The sequence below is a fragment of the Pelodiscus sinensis genome, chromosome 1 (genome assembly GCF_049634645.1).
Source record: "Pelodiscus sinensis isolate JC-2024 chromosome 1, ASM4963464v1, whole genome shotgun sequence".
NCBI lineage: Eukaryota > Metazoa > Chordata > Testudines > Trionychidae > Pelodiscus > Pelodiscus sinensis.
The window spans coordinates 119,827,703-119,841,149 of record NC_134711.1 but is presented as its reverse complement, the minus strand read 5'-3'; the positions used below and the strand labels follow the sequence as shown (position 1 = coordinate 119,841,149).

The window sequence follows — 13,447 nt, the reverse complement described above, 5'->3', positions numbered from 1 at the left end:
GGAAGGGAGTGGCCAGCAGGGGATGTAACTTGCTATTTTGCCAGTCACAAGTCCAGTTAAGTGGCCCCCAATTCTAAAACCTTCCCCCTCCTGGCCCGTGGCCCCAGTGTTGGACCAGGGGAAGTCCTGGCACCTCCATGGTTTTCCCTCGCCTCCCCCAAGCACTGGAGCCAAGCAATGCAGCCCTATCACCCCTCCCCCAGACCCCAACACCGCTAGGCCATCCAGAGTACCCCTGCTTCTGTCTCCCCAGGTGAGCTCAGGGAGCGCCACAGGGCTGTCCTGTGTGACCCCCCTCTCAGCTCTGGCCTCCAGGGAGCATGGGCAGGAGGCCTCTACCTTCCAGATCTGTGCAACACCAGCTAAGTCTTGTAGATGTATTTATAAGAACGTAACGGCCATACTGGGTCAGACCAAAGGTCCATTTAGCTCAGTAGCGTGTCTTCTGACAGTGGCTAATGCCAGATGCCCCAAAGGCAGTGAACAGAACAGGTAATCATCATGTGATCCTTCTTTTGTCATCCATTGCCAACCTGACAACCAGGGGCTAGGGACACCATTCCTATCCATTCTGGCTAATAAGTATTGATGGAACTAACCTCCATGAATTTATCTAATTTGTTTTTTTTGAGCCCTGTTAAAGTCTTTGTCTTCACAACATCTTCTGGCAAGGAGTTCCACAGGTTGCATGCTGTGTGAAGAAAAACTTCCTTTTGTTTTTCATAACTGCTACCTATTAATTTCATTTGGTGACCCCCTAGATCAGTGGTTGCCAACCTATTTACACCCAAGATCACTTTTTAAATGACAGACCAAGCCAAGATCTACCGCCCCATCCCTTCCTTGAAGCCCCGCCCTCTCTATTCTCCTCCTCCCCATCACTTGCTATCCCCAATCCTTATACTGCTGCTTTTTAAAAAAAAATCTTCTGTATGAAGAGGTTTTTCCAATATTTGGCCTGTCTAGACTGGACCAAATGTCAGGAAACCTCCCCCCCCCCCCCCCCCCCCGCGGCGCAGGGAAACCCCGCGCGCACCTGCCCCGGGGACAACTCACGCCTCCTGCGCCGGTGCAGGGAAATCACCGTGCTCCTCTTCCGGAGCCAGGGCCAGTCATTAGGTACAGAAGCTGATTTAAAGGATAGGTTACAAACCTCAGCTAATAGTTCCACAATTTCATATTTGAGTTCTTTCAGAACTCTTGGGTGAATGTCATCCTGTCCTGGTGACTTGTTACTGGTAAGTTTATCACTTTCTCCAAAACCACCTCTAATGATGCCTCAATCTGGCACAATTCCTCAGATGTGTTGCCTATAAAGAATGCCTCAGGTTTAGGAATCTTCTTATCCTTTTCAGCCATGAAGACTGAATCAGAGCATTCATTCAGTGTCTCTGCAATAAGCTTATTGTCTTTGTGTGCTCCTTTAGCATCTCCATCATCCAGTGGCCTCACTGATTGTTTAGGAGGCTTCCTGCTTCTGATGGACTTAAAACACATTTTGCTCTTACTTGTTGAGTTCTTGGCTGGCTGTTCTTCTAACTCCTTTTGGCTTTCTCAAATGAGCTCTCTTGTTTCTGAATGTCTGACATGGCATGCCTCTAGAGGGTGCACGGAGGGGAAGCCTAATGTCTGACGAAAGATTAGCTTGCCTGCTTTTAAGTTAATCAGGTGGCGCTTATGTGCCCTGTGTGGCGTATTAGTTCTCCAGAATTTGTAAAAAAATCTCCTATGAAATCAGTTGGTACCCAAGAAGGTGCTAAGTATCTGAATGTGAACAGAGGGTAGCTGTGCCTGTGTTGTCTTCCTGAATCTGAGGACAGCTTGAAATAATGGTTGCAAAGACACCTCTCTACCCTATTAACTTCATTGACGAGGTGTTGATACTAAAGCCTGATTGACTCTAAATATCACCAATGACTCTTCCATTGCTGATAAGGCAGAAGGGGCTGGAAATTGTTGTGTGGAAAGAACTGAGGAAGGGAGACATTCAAAAGAAACTGGCAGAGAAAGAACAGAAATAACAGGGATCTTAAAAGTGAGTTTATTTCCCAGTGAATGATGCTGAATGCAGAATGAAGGTATTACAAAACAAAAGCTCAAGTTTTGAGTTATAGTTCTGCCTTTGCTTTTTGTATAAATGTCTCCTTGCCATAAATGGGAATGATCCCTATGGATTGAGGGAAATATGGAGCACAAAATCTGGAGTTCTGGCCCAGGAAAAATAATTAGTACTGGACATCAGACTTCTCTGAATGTGTTTGAAACTAAGTCTAAAAGAACTGCTCTTGGTGTGCTGACCTTGTTTTTGCTGGATGAATCATTCAGGTGTAAGTTTTTCTGCAGCCTTGAGCTGGCTCCAAATCAGAGAAGCAGAATCATTTAACAAACTTCAATGATGTACTGTATAAGGGCTAGTCTACACAGGAATGATTCTGAAATAACTCCCAAGTGTATGCACTCTTCTTCTGGATTAAGCTAAACTGGAAAAAATCACTGTTTCATAAGGGCTGGTCTACACTGAAAAGTTATATTTCTATAAGTATGTCTCAGGGTTGTGAAATTCACACCAGAGGAAGTAGTTAAACCATCTAATCCACAGACCATGCTAGATTGATGAAAGAATTCTCACATGGTCACACCGATTAACTAATGTTCAGGTGTTATGAAAAACCAGTAGGTGTTATGAAGTAGTGTGAGAGCAGAAACTTTAAGTTTTCCGAATACTGAGCAGTTACTTGAAACAGTGTGAGATTTGTTGTTACCTATGAATTATGGTAAGCCTGGGGGGAGGCGCACACAAGTCAGAAGCAAAAAACCCCCCCACCAAAAACCAGCTCTCTGCATGTGCTAGCTATGTAGAGCTGCCTCTCTTCTCCTCTGTTCCCTCTCCTCCCCCCCCCCCCATTTGCTGCTTCCCACAGAGGCATCAGCATAGGGGGAGGCTACCCTATGGAATGCTAGCACAGCCTCTGTCCACAGGGAGCTCAGGCCCCCTGCAGACAAGGGCTGCTGCTGCCCCTTGCTGCTGCCTCTGTATGAGAGGCAGCAGTGCAAAGTGGTAGGGGTCTCCTCAGGAGTGGGGCTGGGAGCATTGTTGACTAATTGTGTAACTGCTAAGATTTGATACAGTTATGCTGCTATTAAATGAATCAATATCTAACATCCCTAACCTGGATTCTACCTGTTATGTCTAAACACTATATTGTGAGAGCAGTGCACTGAGTAGTCAGTTATACCAGTAGACAAGGGTAAGTGGCATTCAGCAGCATGTCTGCTAACTCAACTCCTATTTATTCCATACTCAATGTTGTTTGCTCTTCTTTATAGTCATGGCCAGTACTACCACCTAACTCGGGTTCTCAAACAGGACCCCTGTCTAAGTTGCTTGCGACTGCCCCCCCACACTTTGAGAAATGCGGACCTAACTCCATTCTTCACAGCATAAGGTTTCTATTGAGGATAGCCCCTCTGATGCACGCTTCCTGAGAGTCCCTGGGTTAAATTTGCATTAGGGCTTTCTTCTGCAGAAACAACTATTTTTTTTTTTTATGATGGTGTAAGGTTTACTGGTGGTGGTGTTGAATTTTTTTAACACCAAATTCTGCTTTGTTTCCAGATGACCAATTTTTGCACCTTGTAAGTCTTTACATTTGTTACATCTGTCTATTTCCTCCTCTCCCTTTAAAGATACCAACATAACTTTTTTGATTGTTGAATATTTATTTAATGCAGGTCTTCTTGAACTCTCTTTGGGCAAGTTCAGAAATGTGCTACTTAACAAGACCATCCAAGTGGAAGCTGTAATAAGGAATATTGCAAGCACTGCGTCTGTCATTATTTTTCAAGTACATTCCCACCAAAAAAATATAACCATCTCTTTTAATAAGGTATGTGTGAAGTTGGAATCCAAGTATCTCAGTTGTGTTCGCATTATCTAGTGGTACTCAACCTTGGAAGAGGACAATTAGAAAATTGCTTTGTTGTAAGAATAATTTTGTGTCTGGAGGCGAGGGAGGAATGAAACTCTGCACCAAGAGTATATTGTTAATATTGGAGCTCCCAAACGTTAGAACTCAGGCCTTGTCTACATTGGCATGTTTGTCACCAAAAGGCAGTTTTTGTGACAAAACAGCGAGAGTGTTTACACTGCAATGTGACTTTTGTCGGGGAAAAACACCCAGATATGGTGACAAAAATATTCCAGCCCTGAGAGAGAATTTTTTCTTTCCCTTCCCTCTATTGCTGATAAAGAGCCAGTGTTGGACACTGCTGTTTGTTTTGTCGAGCAAACTGGCTATCCGACAGTACCTACCCTGATGGCTGTGCTCAGTGTTTTGTGATCTCTGGTGCCCTTTTGGCATGCTCCTCTCTCCTTTCAAAGCTCTGACAGCTGAGTGAGCTGCTCGATTTGGGGAACAAAGAACAAATCATTGGAATGCTCTGGTTCTGCCTTGGTAGGAACACAGCAGCAGTGCAGGGGGAGAGTTGAAAGAGACTGCTGTGCTGCTTTGACATTCCTCAGCACAGAGAGCTCTACAGAGCTACAAGGAAATCCGAAGAAGCGCAGGGATCAGCTCTGTCTTCCCACAGCATTGCACTGTGGGATGCCCTCTCACATTGCATTGCTTTATCTGTCGAATGGGTGCTAGCAATGTAGCCATGAAATGTTGATAATGGGAGGCAGAAAAGCTGGTTTGACTGCAGTTTTCACTTCTGGCTACTTGAATGTTGACAGCACTTTCATCGCCAAACTTTTCCAGTGTAGACGTAGCTTAAGACTTTCTCATGTCTACTCAATACTCTTGTAGTTTTAGGTGTCTAAAAGGGTGTCACAGGGAGGAGGGGGGAAAATTGTTCTCCTTGGCCTCTGATGATAGGACAAGAAGCAATGGACTTAAACTGCAGCAAGAGAGGGTTAGATTGGAAAAACTACCGTATTTTCCGGCGTATAAGACGACTTTTTATGCTAAAAAACATCCCCCAAAAATCGGGGGTCATCTTATACGCCGGGGCTTTTCTCGCCCCGGAGGACACAGACTGCGGGACCTCGCGGTCCCGCCGCCCGTGTACTCTGGGGCGAGAAAAGCTGCTCCGCATCTCCCTGGTCTGCAGACCAGGAAGCCGCGGAGCAAAGCCGCGGAGGGGCTCCGGCAGCAGGGCAGCCCAGGCGCGCCTGGGATGCCCCGCTACCCGAGCCCCTCCGCGGCTTTGCGGGGCAGCCCAGGCGCCGCTTCGGCTTTGCTCCCAGTGCCCCTGGTCTGCTGGGGACCGTCTCCAGCAGACCAGGGACACCGGGAGCAAAGCCGGGGAGGCGGAGGGGCGCTGGGGCGCTGCCGGTTGGCCTCTTAAGGGGGGGGTAGTCTTATACAGCGAGTAGAAGACGAAAACCTATCTTTTAACTAGAAAATTAGGGGGTCGTCTTATACGCCCAGTCGCCTTATACGCCGGAAAATACGGTAACCTAACTGTCAGGGTGGTCAAACACTGGAATAAATTGCCTAGGGAGGTTATGGAATTTCTGTCACTGGAGATATTTAAGAGCAGGTTAGACAGACACGTCTCAGGGATGATCTAGACAGTGCTTGGTTCTGCCCTGAGGGCAGGGGACTGGACTCTATGATCTATCGAGGTCCCATCCAGTTCTAGTGTTCTAAGATTCTCTCTCAAAAAAGCTCTGTTTTCTCTATATTGGGATTCTGAATGAAGGAGCAATTGGTGCAAACTGCTCTGAAGCTTTTATTGTGGTTCTGTCAAATGACCTTTGAAACATGCTGCAACATCTCCTATGTGGCCTATGACTGACCTTATTCCCCACTTAGTGCTTTCCAGTGGAAAACAAACATTTGACTATTGCAATTCAGGTTTATCAATGTGGATATTATAGGGCTCTTCGTAAAATGTTCTATGTGGTTTTGTTCCCCAAGTTGCCTCTTCCGGATTAATTTTTGTTAGGATGTGGGATGGGGGGGCGGGGAGCTCTTAAAAGCTCACATCCATCCTCCATATTTCTTTGACAAACATTACTTTTTTTCCTCTTTCTAATGAAGCATAAGCATTTTTGCTGCTGAACTCTAGCTTCAGTTCAGCAACAGTAACATTGGACAGTGTAATCTAAAGGGCAGATACTCTGCTGCAGTGAGAATATAACTGGTTAGCGGCACAAAATGTACAGAGATTAACTGAAGGTACTTTCATGTGACTAACTCCATTCTCCTAAGCAAAACTTTCACGGGTATTTCAGAAAGACTCACTCCTAGGGTACCTGGGACAAAATTAGGCAAATTGTGATTGATAGTGATGATGGCTGTGCAAGTTTGTTCTTGTAATTCTTTAAGCCCCCCCCTCCTTTTTTCTTGAATATTCAATAAGGTTGAACCTCTCTAGTCTGACACCCTCAGTATTTGACCAGACCGGAGAATTTGCTGAACCACAGGAGGTCAATATTGTCCAGCAGCATTACCAACGCTTCCACTGCTTACTGGGCTCTTAGAAGACATTTAAGGTTAAATTAGAGCTAAATAACTGCCCAGAACACTGGGAACCAGGACTGGTGGCTGTAAACACGCTTTGAGACCCTGGGAAACTTGGCTGCACTCAGGATAAATGCACATCCAGCTAACTAAAACCATACTGGACCATGGGATGTTGCTGGACCAGAGTGCTGGACTAGAGTTGTTCAACCTGTAGTGCATGCTGCATAAGGCATTGCTTTTTGTGTAGTCCTAAAGAAAGCAACCTCTTAAAGGCAACAGAATGATAAATGTAAATAAGAAATGCAACATAGGGACTTAAAAGACAGAGAGAGTTACTTCAAACTAATCACTTCACTGTCCTTTTTTGAGCACAAACAAAATGGCATTGCCTCTTAAATGACAATAAAATTAAAAAGCCTGTGGCTGGCTGACTTGTCTGCAGTATGCAATGATATCTGGCAATGGGATACGTGCCCCAGATAACGTGTGCTTTCAGGAATGAGCTTCATGTGTGTGTGTCACTGTGCAAAAATCTACTGCTGTGCTGAAGATGTTTGATTTTATCTGTTTGTTTTCAGAATCTCTTTGCAAACAGCTCAGGAACTGGAGTAGATGAAGGGTTAGTTTCCATCCTTCGGCCTCAGCAGAATGTGTGCACATGGTACCTGCAGTCTCTGGATGCCAGCCAAGTGTTAGGCACAGCTGTTTCTTTTGCTTATACTGAGAGAGGTAACTCTTCCCCCCCCCCCATTTTGGTATGGAGTTAAGATCCTTTCTCTAGAAGGCCATATTTGTTGCCCAGTGCTATGCATAGCTTGCATTAAACACACCAGAAGCCCTGACACTTACTGGGAATGGATGCCAAATTTGGGCTCAGCATTTAAGCAACTCATTATATTGAGAACTCATTATATTAAAACAATTGCTGTTTTGGAGCTGGCTGTACAGGCTTTGCTAATCTAAAGCCCGAATCCTGTGCCAACACTTATCATCATGTTTAAATATAGTCAGAGTTTCACTGAAGTCCCTTTGACTTGCATGTGTATACCTGCAGGATCAGGACCTTGGATTTCAAGATCTTTAGATTGTCTGTTGGTTCATATCAAATGGGGCCTTAGTTTTTGTTGCATTTATTAACAGTAGCTTCTTTCCATTGTGCTGCTGAGAATTCTGCATGAAGGAGAAAGATTTGCTATATCAAATGGTCTTACTTTGTGTTTTTAGATCCTATCCCTGGAGGCTGCAATCTGGAATTTAACTTGGAAGTTGATCCCAATATTTATTTAGAGTATAACTTAATTGACACACGCATCAAATTTGCTCCTGCAAACTTGGGATATGCCAGGTGTGTGTAACTTAACAAATAGCTTTCCTTGTATTGCATTCGTGAGGTGCTGGAAATACTTCATAAACTATATTATTTTGCTGGAAAGGTTGCTTCTCTCTCTTGGCAAGAGAATGCTGCTTCTAGCAAAAGAAGTAGATGGTGAGTGACTGACGATGTGTATTCTTAAAATAAGTTAACTTTGTGAGGGGGAGAAGAAATGGGGTGAAGAGAATACACATAGCTTGTAAGAGAGACTATACTACTAGTCAAAATTTCTGATATGTTTACCCTAGTGAGCAGTAGACAGTTATTGGGACAATGATTCTTCATGGAAAACGTCTGTTCTAGAAACCATTTTATACTACTGTTTGGTTTTGTTTTTTTTCTTCATTCTATTACCATGATAGCAGGACCCTTGTCTGACAGGCTTACCTAATCTTACTGCTTAGGACTGCATGTTATAATCTTCTGCATAGTGTAATGCATCCTGATAGATGGCTGTGAGCCGAGGGTGGGGAAGAATATAAGGCCAGATGGAATTTGTGCCTTAGTCAAATCAGAAACTCTTTCTGAGGAAGGGCTTTTCTAAAGCTCTGTGGTGTTGGATGGATTCTATTTTAGCTCTGTTTCTTCATTTTAACCTACTCCTGGGGGGGAAAAAATGTGAATTCTCTCCTAATGTCTGCCTGGCTGTTGTGACAGATGTTCCAAATGGTCATTTAAATTATATTTCCTTGCAAGGGTTATGTGAAGCATTCGCTATGAGGGCAAGGTCTGTTCTATGTGCTGTGGAAATGCACAGTAAAACATAATCTCTTTCCCAGAAGATTTTACAACCTACATTATAGTTCGGAGACGGATTCAAATCCTAACTCTCAGCCTGAACTTACTTAAAAGTGCTAAATTCTGAAGCCTAGCCTTGAATCTGGATGTTGAAATACTGGTGTTCAAATCTCAAGTTCTGCTTCTGACAATTCTTGATACATACCTAAGACCAGGATTCTTGGCCTGGGGATGCGGCTACTATAAACTTTTGTTTGTCTAATTCCAGAGGTGCCAACCCTCCCTCGTGTGATTCAGATACGGGCCAGAACTCTAGATGGCGACTACGCTATGACATCTATCAGTATTTCTTACCAGAGAATGATCTCTCAGAAACTGTACTCCTGAGCCACCTGCGAAAGATGTCTGAGGTGCAGAGCATCAGAGCCAATGGCATTCGAGTAAGCTTGGCAAACATTTGGATTAAAAACAGTTTGTTTGACATTAATTCTAGTTTCTCAGAAAAAAGTGTGGAGGGGAAGGAGGTGAAACAAATAGCTGCAGTATTGACTCCCCAGGAAGCTATAGAATCATAGAATCATAGAATAATAGGTAGGTAAGTTCCTTCTGGGTTCTGTTCGTTGTCCCGACACCACTGGTATTGACGTTTACTTGTGGGTGTGACATGTGAAATGGGTATCTTGTAAAACTACTTGCTGTTAGACATTGCTATGCATATGTTTTGCCCTCAGAGTTATGATCTAGGGATGTAAGTGACTAGTTGACTATCCGAAAAGCATTTTGCTTATTGGATAGTCAACTAGAGATTCAGCTAGTCATTTTGCCCCTACTCCACTCCCTGCTGTCTCTATCGGAGAGAGGCAGCAAGCCAGGGACCAGGATCCAGTGCTGGGGGAAGCTGGCTTAAACACTGGTTCCCCCCAGCACCGTCTTTATGGTGAGAAGGGGTAGGAACGCAGCAGGGAACTGGCTGTGCTTCCGCCTTTGAAATGTAGCAAGAGCAGGAGTCTTTCTACAGTTCAAAAGCTAAGCACTGCTGGGAGCACAGGGCCAGTGGGGGACTCAAAATTTGAAAATGATACCAAACTGCTCAAGATTAAGACCATAGCAGACAGTGAAGAGCTTCAAAAAGATCTCACCAAACTAAGTGATTGGGCAACAAAATGTCAAATGAATTTTAATGTTGATAAATGTAAAGTAATGCACACTGGAAAAAATATTCCCAACTATACATACAATATGATGGAGGACTAATTTAGCTACAACTACTCAAGAAGGAGATCCTGGAGTCATTGTGGATAATTCTCTGAAAACATCCATTCAGTGTGCAGCAGCAGTCAAAAAACAAATAGAATGTTAGGAATCATTAAAAAAGGGATAGAGAATAAGACAGAAGATATCTTCTTGCCTCTATATAAAACTATGGTACGCCCACATCTTGAATACTGTGTACAGATGTGGTCTCCTCATCTCAAAAAAGCTATATTGGCATTGGGAAAGGTTCAGAAAAGGGCAACAAAAATAATTAGGGGCTTAGAATGGATCTCATAGGAGGAGAGATTAAAAAGACTTGGACTCTTCAGCTAAGAAAAGAGGAGACTAAGGGGAGATATGATAGAGGTCTATAAAATCATGACTGGCATGGAACAAGTGAATAAGGAAAAGTTATTTACTTATTCCCACAATATAAGAACTAGGGATCACTAATTGAAATTAATAGGCAGCAGATTTAAAACAAACAAAAGGAAATTTGTCTTGACTCAGTGCACAGTCAACCTCTGGAACTCCTTGCCAGAGGATGCGGTGAAGGCTAGGACTTTAACAGGGTTCAAAAAAGAGCTAGCTAGATTCATGGAGGTTAGATCCATCAATGGCTATTAGCAAGGATGGGTAGGAATGGTGTCCGTAGCCTTTGTTTGTCGGGATACGGATGACGAGAGAGATCATGTGCGGATTACCTGTTGTGTTCCCTCCCTCTGGGGCATCTGGTATTGGCCACTGTCATCAGACAGGATACTGGGCTTGATGGATTATTGGCCTGACCCAATATGGCCGTTCTTATGTTCTTATCCCATTTAGTTAACTCTGCCTCTAGATATTTAAATATTGTTCCAGAGTAAATACCTGACCTGATTAATCTTGCAACTTGATTAGCTAGGCTTGCCAAGACTTTCTGCTTGAATGGCATATGCCCTAGGCATGATGCAATGGAGGAAAAGGGCAGATCCCTTTTGTAAGATGAGTGTATTCATCAATGGTGACAAATTTTGTTTTTTCAGCTGGTTTCCTTAACAACTGAGGAAAAGACCAATGTACACTTCTCTTCACTCCCTGGACAAGGGGTGATCTATAATGTCATTGTGTGGGATCCACTTTGGAATACCTCTGCTGCATATGTGCCTGTTCATACATATGCCTGTAGCCTCACTGACCTGGTGGAGAATTGTTCCTCTCTTGGTAAGTCCAGAATACCGGTGGGTTTTTTTGTTTTTTGTTTTTTAAATACACACTCTTGCTTTCATGGTGAGTTGATCTACGTAACATGCTCAGATCTGGGCTTGGGTTTCTGCATTTGTCAGCAGCTTTGGAGAAAATTAAACGCAAAGCAAGAAGCTGCCAATTTCATAGCATTTGAAAGCATGAAAAGTGATTCTGTGGTAGGGTTAGCTTCTTTCAGTGACACCATATCTTACTTGCCAAATTCATAAGTGCAGGTAGAGCAGCTACACTTTAATTGGCTACCTAAGCTGTGTTTTTAATTTCGTGTCCTACCGGTAAGAAGAATGTGGCAAATAAACGTATTGGTTAATGAATATGGCATGTGGATGCCAATAGGATCCAGCTCCTTCTAATATCAAGGTTAAAATGTCAGTGCGAAAGGAAATAAAGAGTGTGAAGTGTATTTATCAGCAAGCTGTTGAAATATGACTGAATGCAGGGAGTAAACCTCTTGAGTAAGCAGGTGACATTTTTTTTACATAACTGTCGTTCTGACCTTAACTGCACAAGTGAGTGCTGGCAGCCGAAAAGCATAGCTCCCTATTCACTGCTTCCTGGCAGCTCATGAAATTGCTTACAAAGTGAATGGGAGGAATGGGAGACAGCTGTGAGGGATGGAAGGAAAGCTGTCATTCTGATGCTTATAGCATGTCATGCTAGCCTTATACAGTAAACTTCCGATAATCCGGCACCTTTAGGACCCAGGGGGTGCCGGATTATCAGATATGCTGGACTATCAGAAGGGGGGGCTATGAGGGGTCTGGAGTGGGGTGGGAAGGGATGCCACCTCAGACCCCTCATAGCCCCCCCCTTACGATAGTCTGGCTCTGCCCCAGGCATCCCTGATTCAGCCACTGCTGGTCAGTTTCAGCAGCAGCTGAATCGGGGATGCCTGCAATAGAGCAGCTGGGGTGCTGCAGGGTTGGTCCCGTAGCGCCAAAGGACGGAGCTGCAGGACCAATCCAGCAGCACTCCAGCTGCTCTTGGGGACGCCTGGGACAGAGCAGCGGGGGTACTGCCCGGTTGGTCCCGTAGCGCCAAAGGACGGTGCTGCGGGACCAACCCGGCAGCACCCCAGCTGCTCTGCCCCAGGCGTCTGGATTCAGCCTGCTGGTGAAACTGACGCTGCTGGTCAGTTTCAGCAGCGGCTGAATCCCGACGCCTGGGGCAAAGCAGCTGGGGTGCTGCCCGGTTGGTCCCGTAGCGCCGCCCCTTGATGCTGCGGGACCAACCCGGCAGCACCCCAGCTGCTCTGCCCCAGAGGTCCCCAATTCAGCCGCTGCTGAAACAGATCAGCGGCTGATTCCAGGAAGCCCGGGGCAGAGCTGATCTGCCCCGGGCTTCCTGGAATCAGCTGCTGATCTGTTTCAGCAGCGGCTGAATTGGGGACCTCTGGGGCAGAGCAGCTGGGGTCCTGCTGGGGTGGTCCTGCAGCGCTGTCCTTTGGTGCTGCGGGACCAACCCGGCAGCACTCCAGCTGCTCTGCCCCAGGTGTCCCCAGACCAACCCGGCAGCACCCCAGCTGCTCTGCTCCCGGCTTCCCCTATTCAGCTGCTGGTCAGTTTCAGCAGCAGCTGAATGGGGGAAGCCTGTCCGGCTGCCCCAGCACTTCCGGGTTCCTGATGGTGCCGGACCATCAGGAGTTCCGGAGCATTGGATGCCGGACTAATGGAGTTTTACTGTATATGGCTGGTGGGGGTAAATGACTGTTTGAGGGACATAATAGTGGAGAATTTGGCCCATGAAAATGAGTTGCAGCAGAGAAATACTCTTCTAAAACTGTATATTTTGACTTAAGCAATGGTATTTAAACTATTTGACAAAAGCATTCTGCAGTCTGTGGGAAAGAGCTTTAGATGGGATAATCTTCTTAACATGTCCAGAGAATCAAACTCTAGTTTCCCTTTTCCAGTTGTTATAACATCAGTAAGAACAAGTCATTTGTCTTGTAACGGAACATTTGAGGAAACTCAAATTCATGAGGATAGTTAGAGGGAGCAGGGTCTCTTCTGCAAGTTGGTTTAATGGAGAATGAGGTATCAAATAAATGACTCTTGGGACTTTGCTCTGGCCTACACTATGAAATTATATTGGTATAACTACATTGCTCGGGGATGTAGAAAATCCACACTTGTGAGCAATGGAGTTATATTGACTGAGCTTCTGAGTACGGGGTTGATAGGTAAAGCCCTGCAAATCTGCAGATATCTGCTTTATGTCCTCAGGTATCCACATATCATTTTTGCAGATACCAATGTTGTATCTAGAACCCTGCAAATTTGCAGATATCCAGTTTATATATGTGGGTATCCACATCTGTGGATGTGGATATCCCCAGCTCATTTCTGCAGATGCAAATACAAAT

At 44.9% G+C, this 13,447-nt stretch overlaps 1 protein-coding gene across 1 annotated transcript in view; it reads left to right on the top strand.

Moving 5' to 3' along the window:
* Positions 1-13,447, top strand: part of TM7SF3 (transmembrane 7 superfamily member 3) — a 32,561-nt gene that overhangs the window by 10,215 nt on the left and 8,899 nt on the right. Inside the window, exons 2-6 of the mRNA XM_006127681.4 lie at positions 3,733-3,887; positions 7,052-7,202; positions 7,698-7,818; positions 8,852-9,023; positions 10,863-11,040. Coding sequence (XP_006127743.1) covers positions 3,733-3,887; positions 7,052-7,202; positions 7,698-7,818; positions 8,852-9,023; positions 10,863-11,040 — 777 coding nt within the window. The remainder of the gene's footprint in view (positions 1-3,732; positions 3,888-7,051; positions 7,203-7,697; positions 7,819-8,851; positions 9,024-10,862; positions 11,041-13,447) is intronic.